The sequence below is a fragment of the Octopus sinensis genome, linkage group LG4 (genome assembly GCF_006345805.1).
Source record: "Octopus sinensis linkage group LG4, ASM634580v1, whole genome shotgun sequence".
NCBI lineage: Eukaryota > Metazoa > Mollusca > Cephalopoda > Octopoda > Octopodidae > Octopus > Octopus sinensis.
Window position 1 is genome coordinate 18,571,719 of NC_043000.1, and position 14,108 is coordinate 18,585,826.

Consider the following 14,108-nt stretch of genomic DNA (forward strand, 5'->3'; position numbering starts at 1 on the left):
TAATAACTTTCAAAAATCTTATCTTTAAAGTACTTAAAGAAATAATCAATTCGTAGTTATATAGTAACAAATAAATACTATAAATATATTTATCAATGGGAATAATGTAACTAGCAAATAACAATTTAAAAAGACAATATATAAGTTAAAATAATAATTATAAGAAATTTAAAACTACAATTAATGCTATTAATACATGTATATACATGAATCTAACTTATACAAACTCATATACTTGCTATCAAACAACATATCTATCGCTAAGTAAATTCTTACGAATAAACTTAAAGTTAATATCTAATAATTATATAGAAAATTACGATAATTGGATAAACAACGATATATATATAAAAAAACAATAATATTATACCATGAGACTTATAAATATTAAAATTTAAAGATCTTAAATATAAATATATACTTATCTTAGCGAGGTTTTGTAATGAACTCTTTTTTTAATTCTTTTAATTTTTAACTTTAATTTAAATATTTTAATTGGATTTTTATATTTTATATTTTTTATATATTTTTTAATTAATTTTATTTCTATGTATTGGCTTATGATTTTCACTGTTTGATTTGCCTAGTACTAGTTTTATCTCTAATTTAATATAATATATATTTATACTATAAAATTAGATTTAATCCTAAATCTAATTTTCCCCTGTAAGTTTGGATTTACTCCCTAATATTATTATTATTATTATATATATATACATATATTAAATATATATATTCTTTTTTCTTATTCTTTTTACTTGTTTCAGTTATTTGACTGCGGTCATGCTGGAGCACCACCTTCAGTCGAACTAGTCGACCCAAGGTTTATTCTTTGTAAGCCTTGTACTTATTCTATCGGTCACTTTTGCTAAACCGCTAAGTTACGGGGACTTGGAGACACCAACATCGGTTGTCAAATTATGGTGGGGGGACCAACACAGACACACACACATATACATACATACATATACATATATATATATATATATATATACATACATACATATATATATATATATATATCAATATTTAAATAATGAGGGAGATAAATTAATATTAATTTTAATATCAATTTAAAACCAGTAGTCTAGCATACAAAAAATCTGAGAAATCAGAGAAAATTCTAATATATGTGTATATTGGCAGGGCAAGACTGCTAGGTAGTCGGCCGTATGCTAGAAACAGATCATCAACGATCAAACTACAAAGAAAGTTCTCTAGAGGAAAAATTCAGCGAACACCAGAACCAAATTTGGCGGGCAGGACAGATGAAAATTTATATAAAAAACAGAATTAACTGCATACCTCGGTTTCGGTCTTTAACAAAAGAATTACTTACATAATTCAAATGTCCGTGGCCTCATCAGTACAATCGTTCAGTGTAAATTCAATTTGAAAAACTAACCCCAGCTTTCTGTGCCAAAACAGACACGTGTTTAGTTTTACCGATTACATTAGGGATAAAATTTCAAATGTCTTAGTTCCGGCACGCTAAAAAATTCATGAAGTGAAGAACTGCAGTAAATAATTCACTGCGGTTAGTGCTTGCTACTAGAGAACGTATTTATTTCAATATTTAAATAATGAGGGAGATAAATTAATATTAATTTTAATATCAATTTAAAACCAGTAGTCTAGCATACAAAAAATCTGAAAAATCAGAGAAAATTCTAATTTGTAAATATATATATATATATATATATACATATATACCCTCCAATACTTCCTCGACCGACGCCCTGACCCCACACCCAGCACCCCCACCCTTCTTTGCCTGGCCGAGCTCATCCTCACCCTCAACTACTTTACGTTCGCCGGGGAGACCTACCAACAGATGTCTGGGGTCGTGATGGGAACGAGAATGGGCCCTAATTTCGCCAACCTCTTCGTTGGCTACATTGAGGCCCAGGCATTCTCCCAGTTCTCCGGGCCGACCCCAGAGCTATACGGTCGCTACATAAACGACTGTATAGGTGCCACCTCCCTCTCCCGCGAACAACTCTGTCACTCCATCTCTTTCCTCTCTAACTTCCACCCTTCTCTCCATTTCACTTCTACTATCTCTAATACCTCTGTTAACTTCCTCGACATCTCTCTTAGCATTGGCCACCCCTCCCACTCTCTCACCACCTCCGCCTTCTTCAAACCTACGGATTCCCACCTCTACCTCGACTTCTCCTCCTCCCATCCCTTCCACACCAAACGGGCCATCCCCTACTCCCAGTTCCTCCGCCTCCGACGCTTGTGCAGCTGTGACCAGGATTTTGAGACCCAGTCACAGTACCTGGCCCGCCTGTTCAGGCATTGAGGATACCCCACGACCCTGGTCCAGAACGCCCTTGCCTGCGCTCGTCGAATCGACCGCACCACCGCCCTCTCTCCTTCCTCTCACCAACCCTCCTTTTCCACCCCTCCACTCTACCCCTTCGTCGGAGGATACTACGGGCCTTCCGTCGTCTCCAGGTCGACCCCACCACCTGCCCCTTTTCCCCCAACCCACCATTGTCCTCCTTCAAACGAGCCTGGAACCTCTTCCTCCTCAGCCCCCCCCCCCCATGGATCCTTCCCGTGCTCCAGATCCCGCTGCAACACCTGCCTCTTCATCACCAACATCACTGCTATCACCGGCTCCAACCAACGAACTGTACGTATAAGACATTCTTTTACGTGCACTTCATCTGGTCTCATTTACTGTATAAAATGCAACCTCTGTGGGATGCTTTATGTAGGTCAGGCGGGCCGCCGACTGGCCAACTGGTTCACCGAACATCTAAGGGGTGTTCGGCTACGTTCCAACTCTTCCGTCACCCGTCACTTCTGCTTCGCCAACCATTCCCCCTGTAACATCTTACATATATATCATAAATTCAGCTTTTGGTGAAAGTCAACAAAGTTTGCTTTAGAAGCGTTGAGATATATTGAAAGATACAGAACTGATTTTATTCTCAAACGCCAGATAATGCTAATACTATAGCATAAACAGGATAAACTATTCATATTTAGCAGAAAGATCAAGTGCTTTAGAATTAAGCTAAACTGCCCAGGGACAAATTCTGTAATTTTAGGATATATAAATTTTAGGATATATATATATATATATATATATATATCGCTTGACAACTGATGTTGTTGTGTTTACGTCCCCTTAACCTAGTAGTTCGGCAACAGAGGCCGATAGAATATGTACAAGCTTACAAAGCATAAGTCCTGGTGTCGACTTGCTTGACTAAAGGTGGTGTTCCAGCATGGCTGGAGTGGAATGACTGAAACAAGTAAAAGAATACAAGAATACATACATACTAACGCACACACACACATATATATAATCTTAGTTAAATTTCTAGTAGTTGAATAGGAAAACTTTATAATATGGCGATTAAATAATTTCCCATACTTATTGGAAGATAGAAAATACGTACTTAGTACAGCAAAAAATTTACAAGGGATATTGGTAGCAATTGAATCAAAAGTAAATCTACTAATCTTAGTAAATGCATCTGGGATTTAAAAGATAGGAACATTAAGTATGATCTAAAGTGGTTCATTATTAGTTATGCATCATCGTACAATATTAGTAATTCTATATGTGATCTCCTCCTCTCTCTCTATATATATATGATAATGCAATAGAAACAATTGTCGGTTTTATAAAGTGAGATCTATAATAAAGATATAATTTTCTCTATACGTATTTTTTATTATATTAATATTAATATTAATATTCAATTTTTTCACCCTTATTTTTGATTATATATATATATATATATTTGCTGTGCAAGATTTTTTATGTGAAATCGTGTGTTGAAACAGATATTGTATTTCGGAATGGTCATTTTGCCAGTTTAGCCAATAAAAACACATGCACTGTATATTTGGTGTTACTTTGCTTCAGTGTTATTTATTTTTTACATTAAACTTAATCTTATTTCGGCCAGAGTTCTTTCATCACACTCCTGTGACCGCATCAGTGGTCCTTTGCTTTCTTCTTTCTTATTTGTGTGTCTCTCCTTACTAACCGTAACAAAGATATTGAATGGCAGTGGAACAACCCTGGACATAGGTAGTTGAATAAAGGTATGTAGATATATTCAAATATTATTTTTGAATTTTACTTCAGAAATGGCATGGACATTTGTTCCAACCCAATATATGTATGTATATATATATATTATATATATATATATATTAATTATAAAATATTAGGGAATAAATCCAAACTTACAGGGAAAAATCAGATTTAGGATTAAATCCAATTTTATAGTAAAATATATTATATTATATTAAATTAGAGATAAAACCATTATTTTATTTAGTTTCAGCTCACAAGCTGTGGCAATGTTGGGGCACATATATGTATATATATATTATATATTGTATATACAATATATATATATATATATATATATATTGTATATATATATATATATATATAAATATATGTGCCCCAGCATTGCCACAGCTTATGAGCTGAAACAAAATAAAATAAATATATATATATATATATATATACTGTATATGTATATATAAACAATATCTATCCAGCTGCTTTAACTCTTATATATATATATATATAAGCAGCGTTAGTGTTGTAAGCATTATCGACCACACACACTCATCATCATCATCATCGTTTAACGTCCGCTCTCCATGCTAGCACGGGTTGGACGATTCGACCAGGTTCCAGTCTTATCTGGCAATGTTTCTACAGCTGGATGCCCTTCCTAACGCCAACCACTCCATGAGTGTAGTGGGTGCTTTTTACGTGCCACCCGCACAGGTGCCAGGCGAGGCTGGCAATGGCCACGGTCGGATTGGTGCATTTTACATGCCACTGGCACAGAAGCCAGTCGAGGCGGCACTCAATGTATGTGTTTTGTTTGTTCGCCGGTTCATTGAGATAGAGGCTGGTGGGTGACTCCCTCATGACACTAGGTGTTAGACCACCTGGAAGTCATAGACAGGCGAGACAACTTGTCTCCCATCCCATTCAGGAGTGATGGATACCGATATTTCGCATTTTCGCAGCTTATCAACATCACGTACCTCAATCGAATTGTGACAATTGCCATTTCATGTGTACGGTTTTGTTTCCGAAATCATCTAATCCATTGTTTTAGCATGAAATAATAGCAGTCACTGGATATAGGAGCTCATTGACTTTCTCAGCAATGAAATTCTTCTCACATTTCTCAGGCAGTGTTATTATCACTCTTTCCTTCTTTCTCTGTACATGATATAACTGGCACACCATCAGAAGGAGGCGCAATGGCCCAGTGGTTAGGGCAGCGGACTCGCGGTCATAGGATCGCGGTTTCGATTCCCAGACCGGGCGTTGTGAGTGTTTATTGAGCGAAAACACCTAAAGCTCCACGAGGCTCCGGCAGGGGATGGTGGTGATCCCTGCTGTACTCCTTCACCACAACTTTCTCTCACTCTTACTTCCTGTTTCTGTTGTACCCGTATTTCAAAGGGCCGGCCTTGTCACTCTGTGTGTCACACTGAATATCCCCGAGAACTACATTAAGGGTGCACGTGTCTGTGGAGTGCTCAGCCACTTACACGTTAATTTCACGAGCAGGCTGTTCCGTTGATTCGGATCAACCGGAACCCTCGTCGTCGTAACCGATGGAGTGCTTCCACACCATCAGTTATGACGACGAGGGTTCCAGTTCCGATCAATGAAACAACCTGCTTGTGAAATTAACGTGCAAGTGGCTGAGCACTCCACAGACACATGCATCTTAACGTAGTTCTCCGGAGGATTTAAGCGTGACACAGAATGTAACAAAGCCGGCCCTTTGAATTACAGCTGAGTGGACTGGAGCAACATGAAACAAAATGTCTTGCTCAAGGACACAACACACTGCCAGGAATTGAACTCATGATCATGAGCTGATTACCCTAACCATTAAGCCACACACCTTCACTGTACATGAGACAATTCGTCACAAAATATATTTTAATAACAATAACAAAAACAAGTTAGGAGTTCAGACTTTTTTATCTTGTGTTTATGAAACTAACCATATACCACATAATCTAAAATATATATGTATAACATGATGTTTCCCAATCATTAATACAATAATTGATTGTAATACAGTACATTTCCCACTAGTCAACATTCCTAGCCACTGTCTATGAATAATAGATATATATGTTCATATTGAAACAATGCCAGTTGCCCGAGGTTCAATAAATAATTAGTTTTACTCAAACGTGGACTTAATTTATGAAGTAAATAAATAAAAACTGCTTTGGAACAGGCATAGCTGTGTGCTTTGCAACCATGTAGTTTTGGGTCCAGTTGCACTACATGTCACCTGGGGCATGTGTCTTCTACTATAGACCTGGGCTGATTCATGCCTCATGAATGAATTTGGTAGATGCTGAGTAGAAGCTTAACCTATACATCTTTTATCTTTAACTTGTTTCAATCATTAGACTGTGGTTATGTTGGGATACCGCCATGGAGAATTTTCTTTGTTTTTAGTTGAATCAATTGATCTCAGGACTTATTTTTTTAAAGCTTGGTACTTATTCTATCAATCTCTTTTGTTGAACTGCCAAGTTATGGGATCATAAACACACCAGCACCAGTTGTCAAGCAATTGTAGAGGACAAACACAGACATATATGACAGGCTTCTTTCAGTCTCTGTCTACCAAATCCATTCACAAGGCTTTGGTCAGCCCAAGGCTATAGTAGGAAACAGTTGTTCAAGGTGCCATGCAATAGGACTGAACCCGGAACCATGTGGTTGTGAAGAATGCTTCTTGGTATATATACCATCAGCATTTTATAGTCATGATATATATATACCTATTTCTTTACTGCCCACAAGGGGTTAAACACAGAGAGGGCAAACAAGGACAGACAAAGGGATTAAGTCGATTACATCGACCCCAGTGAGTAAATGGTACTTAATTTATCGACCCCGAAAGGATGAAAGGCAAAGTCGACCTCGGCGGAATTTGAACTCAGAACGTAATGGCAGATGAGATATGGCTACGCATTTCGCCTGGCGTGCTAATGTTTCTGCCAGCTCGCTGCCTTGTCATGATATATATACCATCAGCATTTAAATATCCACTTTCCCATGCACACACAGATCAAATGGAATTTGTTGAGGCAAATTTTCTATGGCTGGATGCCCTTCCTGTCACCATCCTCACCTGTTTTTAAGCAAGGTGATATTTCCTTGTAGCCAGACTTGTTTTCCATGGAAGACTAGGAACGAACAACATTGCTTCTTTGACAGTAATGCTCATTTACAACATCACATGATGTCAAGACAAAGGTACTCACATCTTTCAGTTTCTGTCTATCTAATTCACTCACAAAGCCTTTGTTGGCCCAGGATCATAGGACAAGATATACATATACTTAATGTGATGGATTCTCCTATCAAAGAGTATTCAGTTTTTACTGAATGACCTGTGCAAAGGATTTGCTTATAGTCATACTTAATGTGGAGCACTCCATTGGTTGTGACGACGAGGATCACAGCTGATCCGATCAACAGAACAGCTTGCTCGTGAAATTAATGTGCAAGTGGCTGAGCACTCCACAAACACGTGTACCCTTAACTAGTTCTCGGGGAGATTCAGCATGACACAGTGTGTGACAAAGCTGGTCCTTTGAAATACAGGTACTACTCACTTTTGCCAGCTGAGTAGACTGGAGCAACGTGAAATAAAGTATCTTGCTCAAGGACACAACGCACCGCCAGGAATTGAACTCACAACCTTACGATCATGAGCTGAATGCCCCTAACCGCACAGCTATGCACCATCACTTAATGTAACACATATAAAAATACTTATCCTGTCCAGTTAAAGAAAAAATGTAAAAAGTATCTTTAAACATTTTCATGCTGTTTCCACATTTTACCTATAACCTTTGATTTGTATGAATTTTTAACCCCTTTTCAACTATGTGTATATGTACATAAGTAAGTTTGTATGTGTGTATGAGAAAGACCATGTGTGTGTTTGAGTGAGTTTGTATTTCTCAGACTATATGAGTAATTGTTGATTGTAAACAATGGCTTTGCTATTGATGTAATTTGCTTGCAGTAAAATATGAAAACGGATCTGGACAATGTGACAAATTTTGGCATGTTGTGCAGTCTTTGTAATCAAAAAAGCTCACTCAATAAAATGTCATTTGTTTCAGATTCTCCATGTAAACATGTCAGAGCTGCTTGTTCAATAAACTAAAAGATTGTTGCCTCACTTGGAAACAAGTAGGAGTTGGTGACAGGAAGGGGATCTGGTCATAGGAAACATTTATCAAGCTGCCACAAAACGGGACTAAACCCAAAACCAACCTTCCAATCACACCATATATGTGGAAAAAAAATCTTTTTCCTTTTAAATATAGATTTAGGTAAACCGGTTTTTCTATAACCACTAACTAAATTGTGTAATAGTGACAGCTATAAACGTCTTCTTTAACATTTAAAATAAGGAAAGAACACATTAGATAACAAAGTCCTAAATAAGATAAGATGGAATCAATTGACATATTTCTATTATGGTTGACTTGGGGCTGAACAAAAAAGATAATCCATTGACTTATGACTAAATTATTGAGTAAACAGAAAGAATTCTTGTCCCATAAAGTCCACTAGCTGTTTACATCAGGATACTGAAAATCAGTATATTGGTCTCTAAATTTCAACACCATCCACGATATTTGTGGAAAGGCATAAACAATTACATGAAACCTAGTTCTTAACTGGTACTAATTTCAGCAATATCTGAGATGACTGAAGTCAAAATTGTCTACAAGAATCAAATCCCAAACATCAAGAACTCTAACTAAATACAGCAAGCATTTTTCAGTTGCTCTCCTATCACCATTCTTATGAAAACCAGAATGTTACATTATTGCTATCATCAGTTTAATGCACTCTTTTCTATGTTTGCATGGGTCAGACAGGAGTATTTTGATGACAGAGGCTTCTTTATATGGATGTCCTGCCCGTCATCATTTCCCATTTGTTTCCAACTCAGGTAATAATCTCCCAGTCTATTAAACAAGCAGCTTGGACATATTTATGTGGAGAATAGGAAACAAAGAACACAGTATGGATGAGCCTTTTGTTTTACAAAAATTGTAAATTGGATGTGCTCTCATAGTGAAATGCAAGCAAGTCATACTGTTAGCAAAGCCATTGCTCACAACTAGTAAGCAAAACATGAGCAGTCAAAGGGAATATGAACTCATTCACAGAAACAAATAACAAATACATTAATTCACGAATGACAAGCGAACAAGAGTCATAAAATCAACTTCATTGGCTTGCAGCTATTTCTGCTATAAGAAGCAGTGAACTCAGAGTATATGTATTGAGTTCTAACAATTGATTATTAATATCACTATGCCTAAGTGAAATCAGAAGATACATAATATATATATATATATATATATATAGGTTTCAAATTTTGGCATAAGGCCAGCAATTTTTGGGCAAAGGAAATAAGTCAATTGATCCCCGCATGCAGTTGGTACTTATTTTATTGGCCCCGAAAGGATGAAAGGCAAAATCGACTTTGGTAGAATTTGAACTCTGAACATAAGGATGGATGAAACATTGCTAAGCATTTTACCCAGTTCAGTAACAATTTTGCCAGCTCACCACCAAGATATATACACATGCACACACACACCCACATATATATATAATGAGCTTGTTTCAGTTTCAGTCTACCATATCTACTCACAAGGCTTTAACTAGTCCAGGGCTATAGCAGAAGATACTTACCCAAAACCATGTAGCTGGGAAGCAAACTCATTAACCACATAATCATACCTGCAGTTTCAGATTGTAGAAATCTTCATAATTAGCATCATCAGTATTTTATATTCATTTTTCCATTATTTACATCTGACAAATATTTATCTTCATCTTGTTTGTTGTTAACACAATGTACTCTGCAGCCTTCATCAGGTGTCCTGGAGGAATTTTGAACCTGGGTTCTCATTCCTAAGGTATTTTTCTGATGTTATTATTATTATTATTATTCAGGTCACTGCCTGGAATCGAACTTGGAATCTTGGAGTTAGTAGCTTGCACTCTTAACCACTACGCCATATGCCAGTGGGCAATTATGGAGTGAATTTTAGGGTTTATAAATCTAATATTTTCCTATCCTTCCTTAATACTGGTTCCTATATTCTACTCATATCTGCACTAGGTCTGTTTAGGAGGTTATTATGTCCTAGCATATGTGCTGCCTATTTTAGTTTTTGTATTTTCCATTGGTGTTCTCTGTCTATTATTTTAACTTCATCCCACAAGGGGAGGTAGTCTCCGTTTTTTTCATACATGATCAGCTATACCCGATCTATCAATATCTCCATATCACAGCTCTGTGATGTTCCTCTACCCTTATCTTGAGGGGGTAGCATGTTCTACCTTTGTATAACCTACATCAGCCGAAATGTTGTGCTAACAACAAACAAGAGGAGGACAAATATCTGTCAAATGTAAATAATGTACATAATTCCTCATCTCTCAAATATAGAACTGTTTCATTTTCCCATGTTCGCACAGATTGGACAGATCTGTTCCAGCACAATGTTTTGCTACATGTTGTCTTTTGTCATCTAATATACAGAACAGCAGAAAAAAACAGACAAATCTTTGTTGTTCTGCATGTTACAATTGTTATATCTGAATGTCCATTTTATCACCAACCCCTTTATAGAAACGACTGAATGAATCGTTGTGCTACTGACAATGTTAGTGAGCGAGATATTATGCAGTGGACAACTCAACTAAATAATTAACACTTAGTACAATCTGATTTTCTTACTTTTTTTAGCTTCAGACCATCTGTTATTTTTCCATTCCTCACCCTCAAAGAAATTGTTTAGATGTTTTAAACTCTTTATTAACCCTTTTATTACTGTATTTATTCCGAGATGCTCTCTGTTTCTTTCAATTACTTTCAATATAACAAAGAATTTAGTAAAATAACTTAGTTACCATTCAGCTAGTGTTAGGAACATAAATTGTGACTAAGGTTTGGTGGTATATTTTAATGCAAAACTTATGAAAATAAGACATTTGTACTCAGAGCCAGAGCCGGTTTCAGCCAGGTTGGTAACGAAAGGGTTAAAAAGTAAACAAAACAAATTACAACAAAAGATGCATGAAATTGATTCTAAATAGAGTCAAAATGTTTATTATAATATACAATATAATTTTGTACTCAATTTAATAATTTCTATAATATAAATGAGAATAAATTATAGCAGCATGTATTGCTGTACATGTTTGAAGATAACTTAATACAAAATATAAATAAATAATAGCAAATAAAAAAATTAACCAAATATCTTAAATATTAAACAGTATCTCAGATATCCAGCCCATCCATTTGGTCAAAATGCATGTTAACATGCACTTCAAAATCCTTTTGAGATACATGTTGAAAGTTTTTGTCACATACAGGACATTTACGGTGTGAGTCTCTTGTTTCACCTTGGGAGGAACATTTAGCAATATGCTCTTGGAATTTAACCATTTCTAAACAATGAAAGCTTCTTGAACAATAAGGACAAATAATATTCTCATCTTCGGTCCTCTTTGTAGGGTTTTCAAAAGGAAGGTTATATGCTGCCTCTGCCACAGAAGAATTTTGAGGAGAATGAGTTGTAGATTCATACAGAAAAGTTTTGTTTAAATCTGTAAGTTTATCAACAGTTTTTGGCTTCTGATGCAAGTCAATCACTTTTTGAGGATTATGTAGAGTTTGAAATGGGTCTCTCTTGAAATCCTGCCAGCTAGGATCATTATCATCGTCATCATCATCCTCATCCTGAACTATTTCAGCTGAAGGCTCCACAGAATAAGGATAACAAGGTTTAAAATGCTCACTTGGGTTTAAGATATCAAGTTCATTATGTTCTAGTTGTTTTCTTGGATGTGATGAGGTGGATAATGTTGCAATCACATTGGAAGGATTTCTATGCAGACGGACTGAAAGATTAGTAAAGTAAAAAAATCACAATTAATTTACATCCTAGAAATATTGATAGAGAGATGTAGTAAAAAAGTAAAATATAGAGACAACAAATTCTCACATATAACATGAGGCAATTAAAAAAAAACAAACAAGGCTAAACGTTTTTCCAGAGAGATATTCAGGAAAAGTTAAGAAATATGAATTGAAGAAATGACAATGTAGACAAGACACTGGTAGATGAGAAAAGGTATTGTATGAAGAAGATGATGTACAAAAAAAACAAAAACAAAACAAAACAAAAAAAAAACCAACAAAAAACCCCCAAAAACTAGACAATTCATGATAGATGGCCAGTGAAGGTCGTGGGCACTGTGTCCTTTATCTCTCTATATATAAATGGTAAAACGTCTGTCTGTGTGTGTGTCCTTTATATAAATCCACAATTTTTCAGTTAGAGGGCTCACACTTTCTATGGTCATTCAAAACCGTCCAAGGGTGGTCGTACACATCTTTACATTTCCCCAGTCACCCCGCAAAGCTATTAAAAAAAATCAATAGAAGTTACTTTTTTGTGAATTTTCTATCCAAAACCCAATCAAAATGCCTGAAATTTGATACGCCAATTGAATGCCAGCAAGCTGTATGTGATTGGTCAGAGATTTGGACAGTACTCGCGTGTATGTGCGCACGCACGAAGCTGTCCTAACTAAACCATTTGAGGAAGATAAGAAATTATGACTACAATACAGTTATTAATACATGAATTCAAATACTAGGAATAATAGTGACAATGTGTCATGAATTGAATATGTTTGAGCAACAATATTATCTCATGTGCAGGCCTAACCTGTGTAAAACATGATATACTTCATTTCAACTGTTTCGCTTGATTAAATTTTTCACTGTTGTGAAACACCAGTCTTCAATTGTTTGTGAACAGACTGGGTAACAAAGTAATTGCAACATATCTTGACAGCTGTTCTGCATCTATCCAGTCAAAGATTTTACAGCAGAACGTTACAGTATTGAGACAGAGCAGGAAGAAGTTCAGTATATTTGGAGTATAAGACATGTAGGCTGCCACTGCTTAATGTTCAAGTGATGAACTTCAAACCATAGATGTGTAGTGATCCTGTACAACGGCACGCGCGCGCACCGCCCTTTTCTGTTTCGCGCGTGCGGGGCCGGTGCTTTCACCACCGGAAGAAGGAATTTGCCTATGTGGCAGTTTAGCCGCGAGGCAAGGGAGCGTAGGACGTTGACCACCAGCGTCCAGTAGGCAGTGACTTGAGACACAGCGACCGAAGGCATCAGACGTGTAATTCTCTCTCTCTGTCCGGACTTGATAGCAGCAGTCAAGAGAAGACTTTTAACCAGGATTTGTTGCCGACCACATCATATTCTCTCCCTATTCGGACGCCATCTTGACCAGTGTTGTTTGCATTTGAACACTGTAAATTCTACAGCGATAAAGTTCAGCTCTGACACATCCATGCCAAGCGGAACCAGATATACCACTTATTTGTTACTGTCATAAGAGAATAAAGTAGATATATATTTTTTATGTCTGCGTCTTGTTGTTTCTGACTGGTAGAATCTGGATATTAAAGCAATGGTAATTTGTATGCACCAACTGCACCTTAAAAGTGCAGTGAAGCTATGTTAGTTCCCGTTACAGATGTATTCAGACATAGTCAAACCGGAGATATACCAACTTTCATATCATGTTTACAACTATTTTGCATACATTTGTTTAACAACTGAGTTTCTTCTCTTGTTTTTTCATTCCATTCATTTTTCTGTAGGATACCTGTTTTCAATGTCCATGTTTTATGGTCATACAGCACCACAACCCTGGTCTAGCGACCGAGACTTGTGGAAATATGCTGTGCTCGAGAAGACCCGGCAAGCCAGATGAAGTCATAACCCATGGCCTATGCCAGGAGCATAACCAGCCCCGCTTATGCGTAGCTTTTCCTTCTTTGGTCACTAAACTTTGCTTGCGAAGACCTGTTGAGGCAAGTGAAATCAAATCAAAATCATTTTGATGACTGGCATCTGTGATAGCGGGGTGCAAAGAGCACCATACGAGTGTGACCGTTGACAGAGTGGCTATTCGAGTATGAT

At 36.7% G+C, this 14,108-nt stretch overlaps 1 protein-coding gene across 2 annotated transcripts in view; it reads right to left on the reverse strand.

Annotated features, from left to right (window-relative positions):
• Positions 1-11,160: 11,160 nt before the first annotated feature.
• Positions 11,161-14,108, reverse strand: part of LOC115210851 — a 74,224-nt gene continuing 71,276 nt past the window's right edge. For both annotated transcript variants that reach the window (XM_036501868.1, XM_029779607.2), the window contains exon 5: positions 11,161-11,995. In XM_036501868.1, coding sequence (XP_036357761.1) covers positions 11,373-11,995 — 623 coding nt within the window. In that variant the 3' untranslated portion in view covers positions 11,161-11,372. The remainder of the gene's footprint in view (positions 11,996-14,108) is intronic.